The 20,611-nt window shown below is 39.1% G+C and overlaps 1 protein-coding gene across 15 annotated transcripts in view; it reads right to left on the reverse strand.

The window, feature by feature from the left end:
- Positions 1–20,611, reverse strand: part of ARPP21 (cAMP regulated phosphoprotein 21) — a 110,307-nt gene that overhangs the window by 81,843 nt on the left and 7,853 nt on the right. For 6 of the 15 annotated variants that reach the window (XM_044916075.1, XM_044916068.1, XM_044916064.1 and 3 more), the window contains exons 6-9: positions 20,094–20,153; positions 19,227–19,367; positions 4,959–5,067; positions 2,959–3,060 (exon numbers count right to left, since the gene is read on the reverse strand). In XM_044916075.1, coding sequence (XP_044772010.1) covers positions 2,959–3,060; positions 4,959–5,067; positions 19,227–19,367; positions 20,094–20,153 — 412 coding nt within the window. The remainder of the gene's footprint in view (positions 1–2,958; positions 3,061–4,958; positions 5,068–19,226; positions 19,368–20,093; positions 20,154–20,611) is intronic. The other 9 variants (XM_044916094.1, XM_044916092.1, XM_021677521.1 and 6 more) reach the window with 3 other exon arrangements.

Genomic DNA, 20,611 nt, shown 5'->3' on the forward strand with positions numbered 1-20,611 from the left:
GTAGCTTCCATCTTGGGCTCTCTTTATTTCTCTCTTGGATCACTTGCTCTGGGGAAGCCAGTTGCCAGGTCATAAAGATGCTCACTAGGCTTTGGAGAGGCCCACATAGTGGGAATTGAGATCTCCAGTAGCCCACTAGGAACTGAGGCCTGCCGAAAACCATGCAGGTGAGTTTGGAAGCAGACAACCACTCCATCAAGCCTTCAGAAGCCCACAGCCCCAGCTGATGGCTTGACTGTAACCTCACGAAAGACTGTGAGCCAGACCTGGCCAGCTAAGCCACCCTCTAATGCCTGATCCCCAGAAACTGTGAGGCAAAAAGCATTTTATGTGTTTGTTTTAAGCTGTCAAGTTTGGGGATAATCTGTTACGCAGCAATTAATAGCAAAACACAGGGAACACCAACGTTATGACAGCATTGTTTCTACAGAGCTGCAGGGCTAGGGAGAAAGCATTGGGCATCTTTTTTTTTTCCCTCTGGGAAAGTGGCTTTTAACCTTGTAAGGGTGATGAAAACTTGTAAAACTATGATAAACAATCAAGATCTCTTCCTTAGAAAAATGTACCTACACTCAGGGACATAATATTTTGCACATGATGTCGGGGACTTTATTTAATCTCTGAAGCCTTTCTAGGAGTATACTCTGGGTGCAGGATGCCAATTAAAAAACCCCAGCCCCAGGAGAAGATCAGGTGGAAAAGTAGTGCCAGAAACAGGCAGGTGCCCCACTTGAATTAATAACCCCGGGAGTGTTGGCCACCAGAGAGCCTTTCACAGCAGCTCACACCTCTACTCTACTCCTGCAGGGGGAAGAAGCCACAGTATTTCAAAGAAGGTTGCCAAATGATGCCATGGATTGGGAAGGCCATTGCAATAGCTTGGCATTTAAGCTTTCCCACAGTTCAGTCTGCTTTCACTATTCTTTTTTTTCTCAAGTAAGCTCCATGCCCAGCATGGAACCCAATTAAGGGCTCAAACTCATGACCCTGAGATCAAGATCTGAGCTGAGGTCAAGAATCGAATGCTCAACCAACTGAGCCACCCAGGTGCCCCCAGTCTGCTTTCACTGTTTTAAAAAATGTTAATTCAGCAGTTAGCTATTGAGGCTTGAAACAGCAATGCTTGCCTCGGATCTTTAACCTGGGGCCCAGGTTCCTTGCTGTTGATCACCTTAGTAGGACTGTTGGGAAATGCAATGTGTACAGCGAGTCATGCTGGCCCTCTGTGGAGGGTCTCTGTGGACACGGGGATGCACACATGAACGGCAGCAGCACAGGAAGCATCCTCCTCATAGGCAAGCATCAAGGATGCTTTTCCTGTTGCCTAGCCTTGAGAGTCTGGCAATGTGGTGCAGCTTTGGGAAAAAAAAAAGCATAACGTTTGTATATTTATCTGGGTGATTAGTATTTGCTTTTCAACACAACTCATTTATAAATTTTATGACTTGCCAGAATGAGAATCAGAGGGAAATTGTGTGTGTGTGTGTGAGTGTGTGTGTGTGTGTGTGTGTGTGTAAGGCAGGGGGAGGGAAGGATGGGGAGAGAGAAAGCATAAAAAATAAACTGGCCTTCAGAAAACTTTCTCTCCATGAAGCTTATCGGACAGAAACACACTGCCTCCCTGTCCACTCGGGCCACCCCTACGCTACCATGAGTACAACAGAGCCTCTCCTTACTTCGTCCTTTTATCCAGGAAACACAATTAAAAGCCTACCATGTGTCAGGCTATCCTTTGCACCACTAATAACTTAATCATAAGAAAAGTCTAAGTAGTGCACACATATGCAGAATCTTCTAGGATTGCACGTGGGCAGTATCCTTCTACAGCTCCCCTCTCTCAGACTCTGCTAACTCCAGAGCTCTGAGCCAGATTATTCAATCATTAAAGTTCTATTTTATTGTATCCAAGAAATGCAGTGAGGATCTAGAAGAGATCACAGAAACCTGTGTCAACATGAAAGAAACGCACTGTTGGTGGAATTTGAATTTCCTCTGCAGCTTCATGCTGAAGGATCCAGCACGAGCTGGAGGACCTGGGAAACTGGCTTGGGCCTGAAACCTCCAAGGTCAGAAGTCCTCCTCCACCCTAAGCGGTGGAGCCTACGTCTCTAGTCTGGCTCGGTAATGGCCTCCAGAGCAAATCCCAACGGGAGGTAGGATGGCCCACCTAACCCAGCCAAGCCACGGAAGGTCTGCACCAAGGAGCTGCCACCTCTACGGTTGCAAAGGGAAGAGCCCCCAACATCTTCGGAGGCTGCCAAATGATTCCATGGCATGGAGAAGCTACGGCCCTCGCTTGCCCTTTTAGCTTTCTTGCATTTAGATCCAGCTGTTTTAAATCACTTTTTCATTTTTATTTAGTTTAATCGCATTTTATTTTGGCCACAGTGGGTAAAAGGATAGAAAAATCCCCCACCACATTTTCTTTGCTGGGATTTGAACAAAAGAAATCATTTTATGATTATTGCCTTGTGACAAACTGCTCACAGACCTAATTTGATGTGAAACTGAGGGGGAAGATGAGTATTATCACTTAACTTTGATGTAATAAAATGCCTCTGCTTGCTAAGAAAGCAGAAAACTCCATGTTTATGTATGTGATTAACAGATTCTCTTTCTTTTTTATATGTCTTTCTTCTGCACCACGTTAGTGTTAGAAGGACAACACTTGGCTGTCTGCAGGCTAATATGGATGTGAAGGCATTTTTTCAAATCTGACAACCTCACTGGGTCCATTTTAGTGACCAAAATCACGCCTCTATTCCCCCTTAGGTCACGTCCTAGGAACACACACAACCCTTGGCTACTTTTCCGTCACTTCCCTGAACCAGGTCCTCTTCCAGAAACACCTCTGGTGAGCTGCCGTTGGATTTGTCCCTGGCTCCAGCCTCCTGAGTCCTACCAGCTGGCTGTCTGGGGAAGGACCGCACTAAAGAGGCAATTAAAACAACTACTCACATCGTGTGCAAATATTCTCTCCCTCACTCTCTGATATTCCTCTTCTCTCTCTTCAATTGATTTACTTCGTCTGTCATCTCTAAAGGGATGCATTCTGTTTTGCTGAACAGAAAAAAGAAATCAGTACGGTTATCCAAGTTGAGCTGCTGGAAATCTGCAGTTAAGCAACTGTCAGCTGAGAATAATAAATGTTCATTTAAATAAATGGAGCATGAAGAGTCTCATTCCCTCTGGTCCCTAAGGAGGCAGTGCTGGCATGTGTGGTGTGCCGTGTGTGTGCATGACACGCAGTGGCAGGTGTCTACTGCTCCCGCTGGTCTCCCCACTGGATGCAGGAAGTACAGCTGTTTCCAGAACGAAAGCACCTGGACGTGTGTCAGGTGTTTGGCCAGCTCAGCTATGACGTGGGTCACAGGGAGGGACTCTGTCTCCTTTGCTAGCCCGTGTGCTTTGGAGTCCTTAGACAAAGGAGGAATGCTGAGGAAGTGGCTAGTTCAAGGCGGCTAAGGGAAGAAACGGCTCTGAAAACCTGGGCACTAGAGACACAGAACAAGGGAACCGAGCAAGTAATGGGCAGAAAGGAAACTGGACTTGATGTCTCCAGTCCTAATTTGTGTTTCTTCTTTACTCAATGACTGATCCTGTGCCCTGCATCTTTGCATAGAAGGTAGAAGCTAAATTTGAAAAGCCTGTTTGTTGATTGAGGTCAATGCCAAGGAATCTAAAGTAACAATCCAAAGAACCCAGCATGAGGACTGTTGTTCAGCCTTGCATCTGCACCGCTGCCTGCATCTCAACAACCCTCCCATCGTCTTCTTGCCATTCCTCACAAAATGCTCTGCATTAACCACGTTCATCCATCCATTCAACAAACGCCCACTAAGTACACGACACAGGCATGTGTCTCGGAGTCAACGGGAGCTACTTGTCACTTGATGGTGGTAGCGGTGGGGGTAGGAAGAAATGAGATACAAATGACGAACAGGTTTTTTTTTAAAAAAGTGCGTCAGAGATGCACGTATTGGCTTCCAGTGACTCACTGAGAGCCATTAAAGTAATAACTTCGGCAAGATGCATATTGTCTTACCTTTAAGAATTCTAAAGCAAAGTCTATTTTCAAAAAATCTATTTTGATTGTCAGAGACACAAAGTGTAATTGTAATGGCATTATATAACTCCCTACTGTTCTAATTATTGTTTAACATTTGTTTTCTTTTGCCATTCACTTAGTTTTCTTCCTAATCACCCAGGATGCCACCCCCCCACCCCCAATCTGGAGAAGAGGTTTAGCAAAGTCTCTCTACCCTTGCCAAGGAACCATATATAAGGCTACTCTAGGACAATGTAATGTTTTGTCACAAGCAAAATACACAAAAAGGAAAAAGTTCTGCTACAGTGCATGCAAAACAAGCACACGGTTTACATGGACAGTAGAACATGGGAAGGAGGAGCGGGGAGACTAAAACATGAACTCGATTCTTTTCTGTGAAGACTTATTTTAGGAGAGTTGCAAAATCCACCTGTCCTCACCATAACAAGGTTTGTTCTTTACAGCTACACCAGTTGGTCATCGGTCCATATTGAGAATCCAGCTCAATTTGTGCACAACTGAAGGACAAAGCTGTAGGAGTGGAAGGACTGCCATAGTTACACAGACATCTGGAAATGTGATGACAAAGCTTTCCCCGACAGCTCCGGCTGGTGGCATCCCAACCCGCCCAACACATGCAGCAGGAACTGCGCCAAGCACCACCCATGCAGCCCAACACAGAGCCATTGCTGAAGCAATCAGGACATGTTCTCTTGGCTACCCACTGAATGCCAGAGGGGGAGGCGAGGGGGCAAGGAGGTTGGAAAGAGGACAGTCAGTAATGGAGGCGGGGCGGGGGGGGGGGATGGGGAGCTGGGGGAGGGAGAAGGGGACAACAGGACGACAAGAACATAAGTCAGCCCACCTTCAAAAACAACAATGTCAGCCACTCTCAAACTTGAGAACCAACCTGATTGTCTTCTTTATCAATACTAGAGTTATCTCGCTTCAAGATAAACCGCTTCTGGGATTCTTCACCTTTTTCATCTTTTAAATGTTCACAAAACCTTTGCTCTGGTCTGCCAGCAAAGTAAAACATATCAATAAAAAAGTTTTCCCCCCTGTTTAAAGTTATTTTCTTAGTGCTGTTTATCCCCCACAGTGGCATTCAACTTAAAAAAAAAAAAAAAAAAAAGAAGTTACGCATGGTTTTGACACTAGAATTGCCGGCATTATACAGATAGGTAATAATACGTCACTTCCCAGGTTTTGTTAGAATACCTTTTGTTGTTTGGAATTCAGAGCCTTGTTTGCTGAATGCTTCTCACCATGGCTGAAGTTAAAAAAACATTTTAAAGGCCTGAACATATATAGCGTATAGATGTTTTCTTTCATTATTTTGACCTCCACCACTCCTGAATTCAATCAAGTTCACAGCCACATTGTCAAACAAATGCACATGTTTAGAACTTGGGCAGGCCATATTAATTCACCAATGTCTGCAGACTAGGGGGACAGCTCCTGTTATATCGTCCCACTCAAGTGCCATCAGAATCCATAGCGAGAGAGGATCATCTATAAATTCTTTCCATCTTTCTCAATGACAAATGCTCTGGAATCTGGCTCCTGTAGACTCTGACATCCTTGACCATGTCTTGTAAATCAGTTCAGTAATTGGGGAAACAGGACACATTTAGTTTAAACAACTTAATGGCTGATTAGCATGGGGGAAATGCTCCAAGCAGTTACACACTATTGATTAGTCAATTGATTTTTTAGGTCCTCTTAATCATTTTGTATTATTACTGGAAAGGGCTCCACGTTCTTGTTAATTTCCCACACTCGTCACTGCATGCCACAGAACTCAATGAATGGCTCGGGCATGGGTTCACTCCCAGAGGAAGTGCTAAAATGTTTGTCCCGGGTTTAGAAGTTGTTATTGATGACTCTCATTAAAGCATCTCTGTCATGTCTGATGTATTACTTCTGAAGCCCAGTGGGTTTTCTATCTCTACTGGGTTCATTATGCATTCTGTATTGGAAAGCCACTTCTCAGTGTCTGTTGTTTAATATGGGTGACCAGTAATTAAGGGAATCTCATAATTTCCTTCTAGCTCCCAAATAAGCAAACAGCATGTTGAAAACAAAGGAGTCATTTAAGTGTATAGTTCAAATCTTGACAAGATGCATCCTTTACTCAAATACGTGTACACAGATTATACTGATCTGTGAGCAGACACTAACAGAAAATTGGAATAATACCAGTTACGGCTTCCAGAACTGTGTATGATTTTTGCAAAATGGTATCATTGTCATACTCAATCCTTACACTAAAACTCTGATGTAGGAGGAACAAATATTTCATGCCTCTTTTACAGATAAAGAAACCATCCCTCCGTGATCCTTTTGACTCCCAAGTTTATAGATTTTCCCAGCAAGCCACAGGCATCAAACAGCCTATTCACATCCTTGCAGAGATGTGATTCAGTCTCTCTGCTTCCACAGCACACAGCAGGCCAGAGGCCCTCCAGCCTCACAAGGAAGAACAAAAACCCTGCATGACATCATCCGAAAGATCAATGGAGATGTTTTCCACCAAAATTAAAATGTAAAATATGATACAACAAACAATCTGCAAGTGCAAATATGGCATTTGAAAATGAGAACACTAAGGGAACAAAGTAAACTTGCACTTTAAGGTGAAAAGGCCATTTCCAGTGGAGAAATTAAACGTGTCTTGTGTTGCATGCTTATAGAACACTTCTTATTCCACTGGATAGTCTTATAATGTTAGTGTGAGTATGGGCAGGCCACTGTAAATGATAACAATTCTCCAGGAATTTTTTTAAAGCCTCTTAATGTTTTCAGCCAATACTTAGATGTTACCTTTTTTTTTCTTTTTTTAATGTAGCAAGTGAAATTGGGATATCAACTTAGATACAAATGCTGATTGTGTCAATGCTAAGTAGGTCTCTCTGAATGTACTTAAACTCCATAGTCTGGTGAATTCTAGTAGATAAAATGCTTTGCTTGCTGCTAAGTTTACAGATCTATTTCTTATATTTGTTGCTAATAGTCTGTAACTGTTCATTTAGATATAAAGTGGTCTGGAAATGTGAACTTTTTGATTCACGAGCAGAAGGTGAATTTGCTCTAGGCTAACTTCTTTTTTTTTTTTTTTTTAAGATTTATTTATTTATTTATTTGAGAGAGAGAGCATATGAGAGGGGGGAGGGTCAGAGGGAGAAGCAGACTCCCCGCCGAGCAGGGAGCCCGATGCGGGACTCGATCCAGGGATTCCAGGATCATGACCCGAGCCGAAGGCAGTCGCCCAACCAACCGAGCCACCCAGGCGCCCTAGGCTAACTTCTTTAAGAAGAAAACCGCTTTGAGATTTCAGCATACTAACCAGGGTGAGAATGCGAGCTCCCTGTTGGTAGAGACCTTGCTTTTTAAAGACTTAATTCTTAGTGCCTAGAATGGTGCCTGGAATATGGGAAGCATTTGGTTGAATAAATAAATTAACCAATGTATGAACAAATGAAAATTTAATAGAGCTGTTTATAAATCACTGTATTTTAGAGACAGATCAAAGAGTCACTGAATAAGATATGCAGTCATAAATTTTTAAATTATAAAATGACAAGAGAGAGTTTGGTTAGTAGAATCATAAATTCAAATGTAGAACATGAGGAAGATCTTTAAAAATCAAATTTATGTTTTGGTTCAAGTTGACAAAAAAGGATCATGTTACTTTTAAAAAGTTTTTAAAATTTGAGGGCCTTTTGGGAAAAGAGGTGGAAATGAGAATCTCAGTTTTTTTTTTTTTTTTTTTTTAGTTTTGGAACTTCTCAGTTTAAAGTGTTATAGCTACAAGAGCTGTTCAAACATTATTTTTGAAATTTCATTTGCATTTCCTCATAGTGCTGGCTTATTTGGTTTTCATAGCAGAACTTATTTAGGAAAAATACATCTATCACATAAGAAAAGAATAGTCAAAGGAGCTTGTTCTAATCAATAATGTAAATGTGATTCAGAGCAAAAGTATTTCTTGTTCTGATACATATTATGCAAAGTGCATTCTCCATAATAGCTTTTCAAAAATATCTTGTTTAAATTTTTTTTCAGACTTTAGAATCTAATAGTCGAAATTATTAGTTCCTTCATGATTTTCCAAAACTATTTTAAGTGATTACAAAATAACCACTTGAAGTTTGTGTAAAATGGGGTGGGGGGGGGCCTAATAAGATTGTTCCAGGTTGATTTTATCGGGAATTATCTATTACTCTAGAGTTAAAGGGCAATTTGCAGTTTAAACTCAGGGAAACTAAAGTATACAACTGAAGTTTTGCATGTGATTGAACTACAAATTACTGGTAATGCACCATTATATTAGAGCTTTTAAAAATCCTTTTTATCACAAGTTTAACATCATAGCAATGTTATTTCTTAGCCATAAAAATGAATGGAGCTGAAGTAATATATTATGGACCTTTGTTTAAAATGGGAATGAATAACTTTCGGGGTATCAATATGAGGATGTAACTCTAAGACAAACTCCTCCAAGCTGCAAAATGTCATGGTATTTATTAAATCAATGATAACTAGAGTTGATTACATACATATCTCCTAGTCATGCATGACACATGTCTAATTGCTTTTTCCTGATGGACCATAGTCCATGAGGTATTATTTCTAGCTTTCTCTCTATCATCATCAAGAAGCAGAGAAAAGGGATTTAATGTTTCTTCTTGATGAAAAGATAGTTTCTTCTTCTTAAGGCACAATCTGTAGTAGGTATTTATTGTAAAACTCATTGTTCGTGTGTGGTGAACAGTACTGACATTTCCAGTCAGTGTCTTGGTATCTCCAAACAAACCTCTGAAAAATCAGAATTAAGTCCTCATTGTTCCTCATTAGACACGGCTCAGGAACTGAGAGGCAGTGTGGCTGAGTGAAACCCTGAGTAATACATTCAAACTCTGTCTTCTAGTCAATCTGTTACAATTTTAGGGTTTTTTTTTTTCTCCTTGAAGCTTAAAATAAATGAACACTCATTATTATTTTAAAAATCTTTTTCGTCTAGAAATATTTTCACCACCAATTTCTTGAGACCAAATTTATTAGATTTCTTCCAAATAGTTAAGCCTAATCCCCACATATACACAGATGAATTTTGATAGGCTCAAACGGATGCCTTTGAATTTCATACCGAATAACTGAAAGACAGTCATCAATATGCATAAGTATCTTAACAAAGAAAGGTTTCTGTGCACAACAGGATACAATATTTTGATGGTCTAAGACATCTATCAAAAATATTTTAATAGTCGAACATTTTAGGGGAGTCTAAGAAGCACTGTTCCCTTAGTACTTTTAAGTCAATTAAAATATTTATAGCTGATGTCTTTAATTTAAAAAATAAAGTCCTACATTCTTCTTCAAGTATTTTGCAACATCCCCTACCATTTGGTCATTTTATACCATTTCATTGTCTTTTAAATGAGACCACATCTTACAAACCCCGTATATGCAGTGCTAAGTACCCAGCTTCCTTTATTCACATCTTTCAAATTCACGTTCTCAATTTTCTATACCTTTGACAAAATCATTTTATTCTTCTCTGTCTCGATTGTACTGTACATATAAACAGAGACATGCAAGCTAACATGGGACTTGACCTTGACCCTCCTTTAACATAAGGCTATTCATGAGCGACAACAACGTTAAGCAGAATGCCCAAAACAACAAAGGTCTATAAGGCATCTCCTTGTATTGGTGCCAGTACCCTGGAAAGCAGGCTATTTGCATTAAAAGAGCCTTATAATTGTCAGTCCACCTTGACAAAGGGATTCCATTTCCAAGAATGAAGCCAAATAAAATAGTAACACATGGATACACAGTGTCATTGTTCAAGACAGGAAAACAGTGGAAATCCAGGTGGCCTGATTAAGTAGCTTAAAATATCTCCGTATGTAATATGCAGCTCTATAAAATGATATCCAAGGCTACCAACATAGAAAAGTGATGTCTAAGATGATATACTATAATCACATTTATGTTGAAAGTATAATATCTAATAAGAATAATGACAGTAGTTGTCTCTGGATGGTAGAGTAATGGGCAACTTTTACTTCTAACTTTTTATATATTTGTGATTACTATAAAAAATAGCATTTTATAACAACAAATAATAAATGCTATAGGTTTAGAAATATATGAAACCAATTCAACGACCTACAAGTGGCTTGTATATAATCATTGAATTGTGGACAATTAAAATATTCTTATCTTTTGAATATTTTCTTTCATGTCCTATATTATTTTATGATCTAAAGTGGATATTTAGTTGTTTCATTTTGTCAGAAAAATCACCCTTTTTATTGCTGTATCCTTGTTGATCAAGATGCATAGAGACTTGCATTTACTAATGATACTGTGATGATAATAACTAAGTGATAGTGTTTAATCTCAAGGTCTTTTTCTTCCTCTTTAAAGGGAGAATTCAAATAATAATGATACAGAAAAAAGATAAGATGGATGAGGGGGAAAAAAAGGAGAAATTATGAAATTTGAAAAAGAGAAAGAAATCCTATGCATTAAGACCTAGAAGTTTATATTCTGTGTTTGTGAATTTGGCTATTTCTGAACAGTACTGAGCATGGTATTGCTAACAATACCAAGGAGTCACACACATCAGATGGATACACTTAGCCTAACAAAACAAGCATGTTTCTGCAAGTTTACCTATAAATTGAGAATTTCCACAAATGAAAAAAAGCTTTTTTAAAAAGGGCTATATTATCACTGAACTTTTCTTTCTTTAAGTTCTCCATCCTTCCATTTCAATATTACATGAACAGTAAAAGGCAGTAGCATTAATATACGCAATGACCAAAGCTCCATTCCCCCCAAAGCAAAATGCATTTGAATAATCCAATAGCTTTATATAAAATGGATGTGAACTAGCATACTAAATTTAACATAGCAGTAGTTATAATAATTAAACTAAGTTTTAAACAATTCACATATAAATACTGATAAGTGGGCCCAACAAAAGTTTGTCTTTTCAAAACATGCATTGTGGTGTCTTTTCAGCTCTGCACCTTACTAAATGTGTGCTTTTTGCAATTTACTTCACATCCCTAAGACAGAGATGTTGTTTGGTTATTCTGTTGTAAAAACGGAAAGCAATAATAATTCTCATCTGAGAGTGTTTGGGAGGATCAAGGAGATACCAGATAATGCAAGTTATGTGTCCAGCCCAAGGCCAGGCACGAGTAAATACTCAGTAGACGTTATAAGCCATCATTACCATTGTTCATGTCTTTCTGAGAGGTCAAAATCTTAAGGTACCCCCAACGACTATTGAACCGACATTTACATTAATGTTAATTTTAATTAGGATAAATCCAATCTGCACTATAATATTCAAATAATGGTTTGATTCATGAGTTCCAAATGAAGCAGTAACAATTGTCTGAAAGTAATGTTTTCTTTGGAAACTGCTGAATGTGATTATTGTTTCTTGGCATGAAAAGCTTTTTGCTTACATGTTACAATGCTGTGTATAAAAACATTCCATTTAAGCTTATATGCAAATATAGTATTTTACTTGCTGAGAAGGTCCAGAGTGATCAATGTGCTTTAACTGATAATGACTAAATATTTTTTGTAGGTGTAAGGAAATGCTGGGTTTTTTTTTTTTTCATTTTCCTGGTTTAAAGGGCAGACAGGTGGGAAGTGAGGGCTACGCTCCCCTGGGAACGCTGTGGTATCTAGAAAGGCTGGGAGGTTGAAAGGAGTATAGCTGTGGGGTAAAATGTATTAGGAACGCATCCACTTCCCGAGGTAGATCCCAATTTATTGTTTGAAGATTGGTACCAATCATTACAATCTAGCATTTAAGTATGCGATTCAATGGAAACCAGACAACTTTGACCAGTAAAACACAACTTCTCTTTCTACTGTATGGCCAATTCTATCTTCCCTAAAGCTGTGATAACATGCTCATGGCCTCTCCACTCTCAGAAATCTTAAGATCAACAAGACACAAGAACTACATCAAGAAGACCAGCTCTTCATTAGATACAGCCAGACCTGTATCTTCAAGTATGCCTGAAAACTTTCCCCGAGGCACAAGGACTGAAGTGACTGCCAACCCTAAAGGTGGATCTAGAAGCAAGAAAGGGAGAACTCTGCAACTGGGTCTCATTCTGCTGCCTACAGCGAGCAAAGCACCAAGTTCTAGTAATATCGTTTCCTCCAAAACCATCGCACATTTGGGATAATACCGCATGCAGTATATGTGTGTACAATGAACCCTTCTCCAACGGTCCCAACCCGTATGACACAGATCATATATATACACACACACACACTCAGGTGTGTGGGCATGCACACACAGACACACAGTACTGATGAAAATTATCTTGGTTCCTTAACTATAAACAGAAGATGGACATGTTTTATAGCCTATAGTTCTTTTGTTCAAAGCATGACACTGAACATGAGACAACCTTTTCACTTGGCACCATCTAAGAACCTGGAACTGGGTTTGGTCTTACTTCAACATATGTCGGGACAGTTTTTAACCCAGTGTGTTCTGGAATTTTGTTGGCATCACAGTTTTAACATCCACCTTGATATTACCATTGTTTCATTGAGTTCCTTGCTCAACTTTAAAAAATAACGAAATGCAAATTAGAATTTTGTAAGGAAACCAAGGGAATTTGGTTTCCTTCTTGCTTTTTCATCATTTCAGAGTATTGGTTCTATTCACATTAGTGCTTGTTTCCCTGACCTGAGGAGAAGGGTCATGGCTGAGGCAGAAACAGCAGATTTCAGTCTTGGATCTTCTGTGAGTTGACAAAGTAAGATCAAGATACAAATCTCTTTTTGCTCCTGTAAAATGGTTTAGCTTTATCTACCTTGAACATTGTGAGCTAAATAGAGTATTTATTTATTTAAAAGAATTATCACTCCATGGGAAAGCCCTTTTAAGAGAAAGCTACATTAAAGATCCTAATGTGATAGAAGGAGCATGCATGTTTCATTTCCACAATTAAGGGGTAAATCATCCATGCAACACTCCAAGGGCCATAAATAATTTCAACTGGGGAAAGGAACACAACAAACTTACTTTCTCTCCTCACGATATATTTTTGAGACTTACCTATCTCATCTACAGGATGCGATCTCTGAGGCATTTGAGAATAATAATATAAGAAAATGCAGCATTTGTGAGAAATGATACAGAGTTTGACCAATATTAACAAATCAGTCTTACTTTGAGCCTGAGTATTGATTAAAGGACTAGGTTGTCAGTTCAGTAAATAAAGCTTCATGGCTTTGCTGAGAGCAATGTGATTCTTAGTTAGGTTTCTGATCTTTGGCTTCAAGTCAGATGCTTTTCAAGGCTATTCCTATGAAAAAATGCAGAGTAAATTTACCGTGTTTAGAAATAACAAGATGCCAACCAACCACTCATAGATTTCCAAGAGGCACTTAAATAAATTGATGTCTAATCTTCTTCAGAGGATCATTAAGCAAGCAGCAGTATCGGGATGCTACTCAGTTTACTGAGGGCGCTATTCACATGCCCAGCCAAAGAAAAGGAAATAGAACACATGTGGGAAGGAAAGCTTGGGGTTTTAGTTAGTTAGTTTGTTTGTTTTGGTCTAAATGCCCTGGATCACCTGCAGGGAGTGAAATGCTCAAGAGTCAAAAATGGATGATTCCCATTTTAAACCTTAGCCTCTTCTGGAAACTGAGCAGAACAGACGTCCATTGCTGCTCTAACCCTCCTCTCTGTGTCTGTCGCTGGGCGGATGGAAGGTCCCACAGTCCTGCCTCATAGTGCAAGATTTAGCCATCACTTCAGGGATTCCCAACAAAGTCAACTGGGCTCAACTGCTTCATGAAAGAGAAGCTTATCGTTCTTGTGATTTACCAAATAGCTAGCTCAGTTAAATATCCTTTCTGCAACAAAGGAACAAGCCAACTCTGGTCATCACTACCCAGGTCCACACTTCTCAGGAATCCAGGCATTGTGTTCTCTTAAGGTGTAGGCCCAAATCTCTGCCTTTGGGTCACTATTCTCGTTTCATGGTTTCTGAGGCCAAGGACCTCTCTCCTCCAGTGGAGATGTCATTTCCAGAAGGAAATGCTCTGCATTGAACCGAGAGTAGGGGATTTGAGGCAATGACTGTGGGCGGGTGCCAAAGTCAAAAGAAAAAATATTCAAGAGATGACAACCTTCTAACATGACAATTATCTGGGACTAGTTAAACAGTTACTCTGACATTTGCAAAGACATTCAGATACACATGGGACTCTCTTTCCCTATGACTGATCTTGGCCCTTTGGAAAACATTAATGCAAGGGGATGGTTTCAAGCCTCCAAATGATACAACCTGAGCATATATCCTTTCTCTAAGATGGAGAAAGGCAGATAGAGGTTAAAAAAAAAAATCATCTAATAAAAGAACAGTGGGCTTCTTTGGGCTAAACACCTAGAAAAGTAAGCAAAAGACAGTGTGGCGATCGGAAAGGCAGACAAAGAGAAGGGAAAAGTTTCTCATATAAAAATAGACACATATATTTGTAGCATTTAAATATTTTTTATAAAATCATGTTCATATTTTTAGCCTCAGTCCTAAAAAAAAAAAAAAAAAAAAGCAACGGTATAGAGAGTAAGTACATTTTAAATATCACTTGCAGTACCCAAATAACACAGACCTTAACACCCCCTACCCAGATTCCCAAGGGGCTCATTCGGTGCTACCACCTAATCTGACAGTTAACAAAGAATCCCAACAGAAAAAAACTTAAAAGTGCTACAGAGTGAAACATATTTCTGGCAACATATGGGGGAAAGAGGGATAAACTAAAGGTGATAGAACATACCAGGGTGAGTCTCAGCTCAAAAACGCCATTTGTCATTTCAACAAAAGGCAGTGAATTTTAATGAGGAGCATCCCCAACTACTCAGACCCAATTTGTGAACCAATAGGTGTGCTGGGAGGCTCCAGGTGACACATACTCACCTGTTCTTACCCCGGCTAGCTCCAGCGGTGCTGGAGGGTCAGGTGACTTCCTTGTCAACACTCTGAAGTACCCAGGTTTGCTCAGAGGAAGGCACTTTCTTGAATGTCTCCCACATGAGCATGGCTGGCATTTCCTACTCTCTCTGGACTACTGTATCCTTCAACCCCACCCCACGCTCTTGTGGCTCTGGCATGAAACCATGGATTTAGACAATTAGGTTGCCTGAAGCAGTAATTTCATAATAATACAATAGGTAGGTTTACCTCCTACACTGATATTATTGTTAAGTATAGCTTTTTTCATTTTTAGGGGGGAAAAAGATGGAAGTAGAGTAAAGCGAGGTTGAAATTGAATCAATATCATCCCCCAACCAAATACCACGTCTTGCAGTAGTGATAAACACAGAGAATGTAAGAAGAACTATCAAATTGTGGGAAGTATACGTTATTTACTGATACCACTGAGTTCATCTTCAAAAATATCTCCCCTTCCCCCGGGGCCCGTTCATTGTTTCTTATCAGATAGCAAAAAGACTTCAAAGAGGTGGAATTCCCCACCAATCCAGGGAATCTTGTTGAGGATTTTGCCTAAGATGTTCTGGGTGTTTTTGCTCTAAGAGAGTTAGATTATTTAAGAAAATTGTTCTTAGCATTTAACAAACTGACTTGGATCCCAGCCATGCTAATCATTGCTTCTCTGTAGGCCCAAAATTGAACCTGAGTGTGTGCCTCGTTTTCTGCTTCTGTAAAATAAGGCTCTAATTACTTAGGTTGTAAATATGTTTTCAGGATTAAATGGAATAATATACATGAAATAAGAGGTAAAGTATCCAATGCAATGAATAATAAGTAGGTAATGCTCTTATATCACTTAAATAACTGAAAAGTCAGTCCTCAGACAAATTTTTTCCATCATGAAAGACAGATATATTTTATCTCAGGATATTACAGAAGATACTAGAGGAAAGTAAAGTACATACACACAAAAATATAATCCTCACAGTGTACTGTCATGAGTAAATGTTTTGAACCTCATGTGAAACTATTCTCTCTCTGGGCAAAACTTAATATTCTCAAGCCACATTGTATAATTACTTGAACTGCTTATAATCTAGAAAAGCAAGGATTCTGGGAAATAAATTCCAGCCATTTTGTTGCTGAAAGGCATCCACGTCAGAGGATTTGAAGAAGAAAAATTAAAAATTATATTAAAACATGCTTTCTCTCTGTCAGCCCTTTAGTTCATTTTTGTGTCCTCCATCTGCACTTTTCAACATTTCTCCCAAGCTACGGTGCCATTTAAAATATGCACCTTCATGTATTTGCACTAAAGTAGCATCAAACTGTATCCCCTGCAAAGGTATTCCCAAAACACAAAATCCACAAGGAGTCATCTGAGGAATTTCCATCTCTTCCTCCCTCCTTAATATAAATGGAAACATTTCCATCCAATAATATATCTATTATAATATATCTTTTACTGTGGTCCCCACGACCATCACATGCCATTTGCCTTGAGAGAGCAACTCTTGAAGTTTTTGGAAGACCAAAGAAAATCAAGACACCCAACACTTAAACAAAATGCTCTGAACAGAATGTTCCATTTAAACTTTTAAACACACAACTTTCTACAGAACAACAATGCTTCTTTGCTAATGCTGATTCTTTGCCAACAGTGATTCTCATTCTGAGGGGGTGACTTATTACTATTTGACAAATGACATTTAATTCATCCCTTTCTCTTGTTCTGAAAGATATCAGCACCCCCTCGCCCCCTTCCCCAGACAACAGCCACTCAAATAGAGGACGGTTGGAAAGGTGGCTGGAATAGAACAGCACGACTTGACAGCTCTGGGTTGAACATTAGTAAGCTCAGCTCGTCAGGAAATGCCTTAAAAGTCCATGCTTTACAGTCATTTGCCTTTTTTGTTTAGGCACAGACTGACTCACAGAGCAGGGCTAGAGGGTGTGTGCAAGGACAGGCACGGGGTAGAGACCGAGCCAGTCCAGGCCCTTCCATCGTAGCAACTACACTGGAAGTGTTCTCTGCACGTGTCCTCTTTTGCTCTTCCGGAAGGCATAAACCGGAGGCGTCTATTCAAAATTGGCTATTTGGGGGAGAAACAAAACAAAACAAAACAAACTAGTGTTCTTCTGGAAGTGAAGTCTAATAAAATGATAATATGATACTTATTAGCCAGAAAATGAAAGTTTTAAGGGACAGATTATATCCAGTGGTATTTGGAAACTTGTAAGAATCACACAAGTTCAGACAAGAGCTGCTCAACAGAACTTTCTGAAATCATGGCAATATTCCATGTATGTTCTGTCTCATATGAGCACTTGAAATGTGGCTAGCCTGACCAAGGAACTGAATTTCGAAGCTTAAATCTTATTTAATTTGAACTAATTTAAATCGAAATGTAAATAGCTGTGTGTAGCTAGTAGCTACCATCCTGGACATTGCAAGTTTAGAACCATCACTCAAAGTTTACTGAGAGTCTTTACATGGTGCTTAATTTTCTCAAAAACCACTCTACCCAGAAACAGGTATCAAACATGTACCCTAATATCATGACCATGTGATTGCAAAATCAATGTGAATTAAAAATCAATGCACTATCTCTGCTAGTTGAGCCTGTATCAAACAACAGGCTTGATCTATGGGTTTTTCTATGTCTGTTATGACCTAAAGAGAAAAAGAGGAGAAAAACAAATGAAAAAAATTGTCCATTGCTGGCCTATTGTGCAACCAGTGTGTCCCTGCACTTACAGTATCTGAAAGTCATAAAAGAAACCAGAATGGAGAATGAAAACCAACAACAGCAACAATGAGGAATGCTTGATGGAGAGGGGACGTATAAATGTTTAAAGGACAGTGATCTTTCATTCCTGTGACAGTTGAAAAAGGAGGTGCATGTGCCAGCAATCAGACAAAGTGGAAAGCTGATAAATTTTAAAATGTATTTTGCCAGCACAGTAGAACGCAACCATAGGACCCAATAATTCCGAAGCTTTGAGGGCCCTTAAATACCATCCACTTCAAACTCTCCTGCAGATAAATAAGTAATTGGAAGCCCAGAGAAGCGAAGAGCTCGTTGTCTCTGAGATAATAGCCCAGCTCCATCCGAGATCTCTCAGTTTGTGTTCTCTCCACTATGACCTTCACTCTCGTTCTGCTGAACACAGACTGAGCCTTGAGGAGAGAAAGAGCCTCATCTCTAGCCCTACTTGTCCAGCCTCGGGTGAGCAGAAAATAGAGTGTTTGAAACACACCACTCTGCTAGACATGAACGCTCCCTTCGCTAGCTCCCTAAAATCCATGCAATTCACACAATTGACAAGGCACACTGTGAAAAAAGAAATTACAGTGCACAAATGTTTTAAGAGAATGCTTTGCATAGGGACAGTTTTTCAGTTTAACATATATTTGCTATAAAAGTGGCTTTGCACTGTGCTCAAAACATACATGTCTTTAAGAGAGCCAGGTCCAAATTTCCAAAGCAAATGACTACTCATCCTATGCTTTTGGTGACTCAACAGGACGTGAAAAGATATTAAGATAGAAGCAAACAATTATTTTAAGGAGCAAAAACAAATAAAACACCTTCCTTTTAAAGCTAGAACTTAGATAATTCTCCTTTTACAGGTGGAAAAAAAAACGAGATGACAGATTTTAACTGACTTGTTTCAAGTCACACAGCTAGTAAGTAAAAAAATGGGACTTAAGGTGCAGGATTTCCCTCTCTGGGTGCAGAACTTTTTGTTACTCTAGAAACCATAATAAGACAGAGGTCTACAAACCAGAAAAGGAAAGAAAAGGACAATTATCCTGCATATGTCATTGCTGTTTTAAAATGTCTGTTTTTTGAATTTGAGTTATACTTTGACATAAAATGTCCCATGCTTTTTTCTGTAATCACATGGAGTATTGATGGAAGAAAGACAATTATGTTTTAGGAGCTATGTAAAATTCTGGGAATAAACCCACTTTACTGCCCAGATTTTATAAACTTTCCCGGTCCTCAGATAATCTTCTGCAGATAAATGCCACACACCGCTGCTAAGTGCAAGAGATAAATAACACTGCACATTTTAAATGTCATGTACTTTGAATTTTATATCATGCTCTTATAAATGAATCCATAAGAGAAAAAGAAAATGCTAAATAAATACAGTGATGGGCTTACATTCTTGTGTTGCTGGTCTTGTTGATGATAACAGATTTCCCTGTTTGATCCACATTGTGATCCAACCCAAAGTAAGCTGCCACCCGATGGACAAGCATCCTCTGATAGGATGACATCTGAGGGAACTTTTTATAATGATTGCTGGAAAGGAATCCAAGAAACAGTGGGATCAACATTTGTGTTTCTGGCCTATAGGACATTCTATAAGTACGCACACAAAACCATTCATTTTTCATCCAAAGCACACAGCTTATTTCATCTCTGGCATCACACTTCATGTCCTCATTTCCAGACAATTTTCCATTTATTATGGATTTATTGATTAAGCTACACTAAGTATCTTTGTTTCATAGTTGCACATTTCTCGCAGCAAAGAGAACTTAATGTCTTTTGGAAAGTATTCTATTTTGGTCCATGATACCTCATGAACGGAGCCAGGCTTGGGACAAATGATATGACATAGTATGTGACTGCAGATGCCTATCTGGAGATGTGTCATTACACGGTTTACACTGAAAGCAGCACAGTTATGACCAGGCATAACCAACTGCAGCCATCTGGAGCCCATTAAAAAACGATAATAAAAATGAAAAGGGTTGCTTCTTGTCACAGCTACTCTATGCGAATCAGCAGCCCCCTGTTTATAGCCATTTTGTCAGGAATTTAACAAGCAGAAGCACACGTGGTCCAAGCAACAATTCCCATCAATATATAGCTTCTAATCCTAATAGCGTCTCCATTTAACAAATCGGCAAACATATTAAATAATGTTTTATCTATCCCTCAATCTTTCCAGAATGAATAATTAAACCCAAATACCAAACTAAGCACATCATATAAATTAATCAGCACTGCAATATAACATACTTGTTGTCACCAATGAAATCAATAATTTCCTGCTCCATTTTCAAGAGTATCATCCTGTCCCTGCAAAATAAATGTTAAAATGAAAAGGTTTGAGGCACTTGCCATTCCCAAAGACCTAAAAAGTTCATTTGCATGTCTGAAAAAGACTGGTTAAGTTGATGTGACTATAAATCTTTACCTAACTCTTCTCTAGAATATGCTGTCCATATGCATGTGGTTTCATCCTACTGAAGATATTTCTCATCTCATTTGTTAAGTATTTTGTAATATTGAAACTTCTGCAGTTTTAATGTTAATTAAGACACGTAAGGTGTTAAGCCCATAAGACACATCAAATACATTGTATATTTTAAATTAATAGGAAACTGGAGCAAAGCAAAGCCCAAGTAAATAGTTATAGAACTGCAGTAGAGCATAATCGGTTTATTTAACATTGACTTTCATTCTCTATCTTTTCCCCTTAATCAGTATCTCTTTGTGACCAGGAAAGCAGAACTTGTAAACTATAATTTACTCAT

This window comes from Neomonachus schauinslandi, chromosome 1 (assembly GCF_002201575.2).
Source record: "Neomonachus schauinslandi chromosome 1, ASM220157v2, whole genome shotgun sequence".
Classification (NCBI taxonomy): Eukaryota; Metazoa; Chordata; class Mammalia; order Carnivora; family Phocidae; genus Neomonachus; species Neomonachus schauinslandi.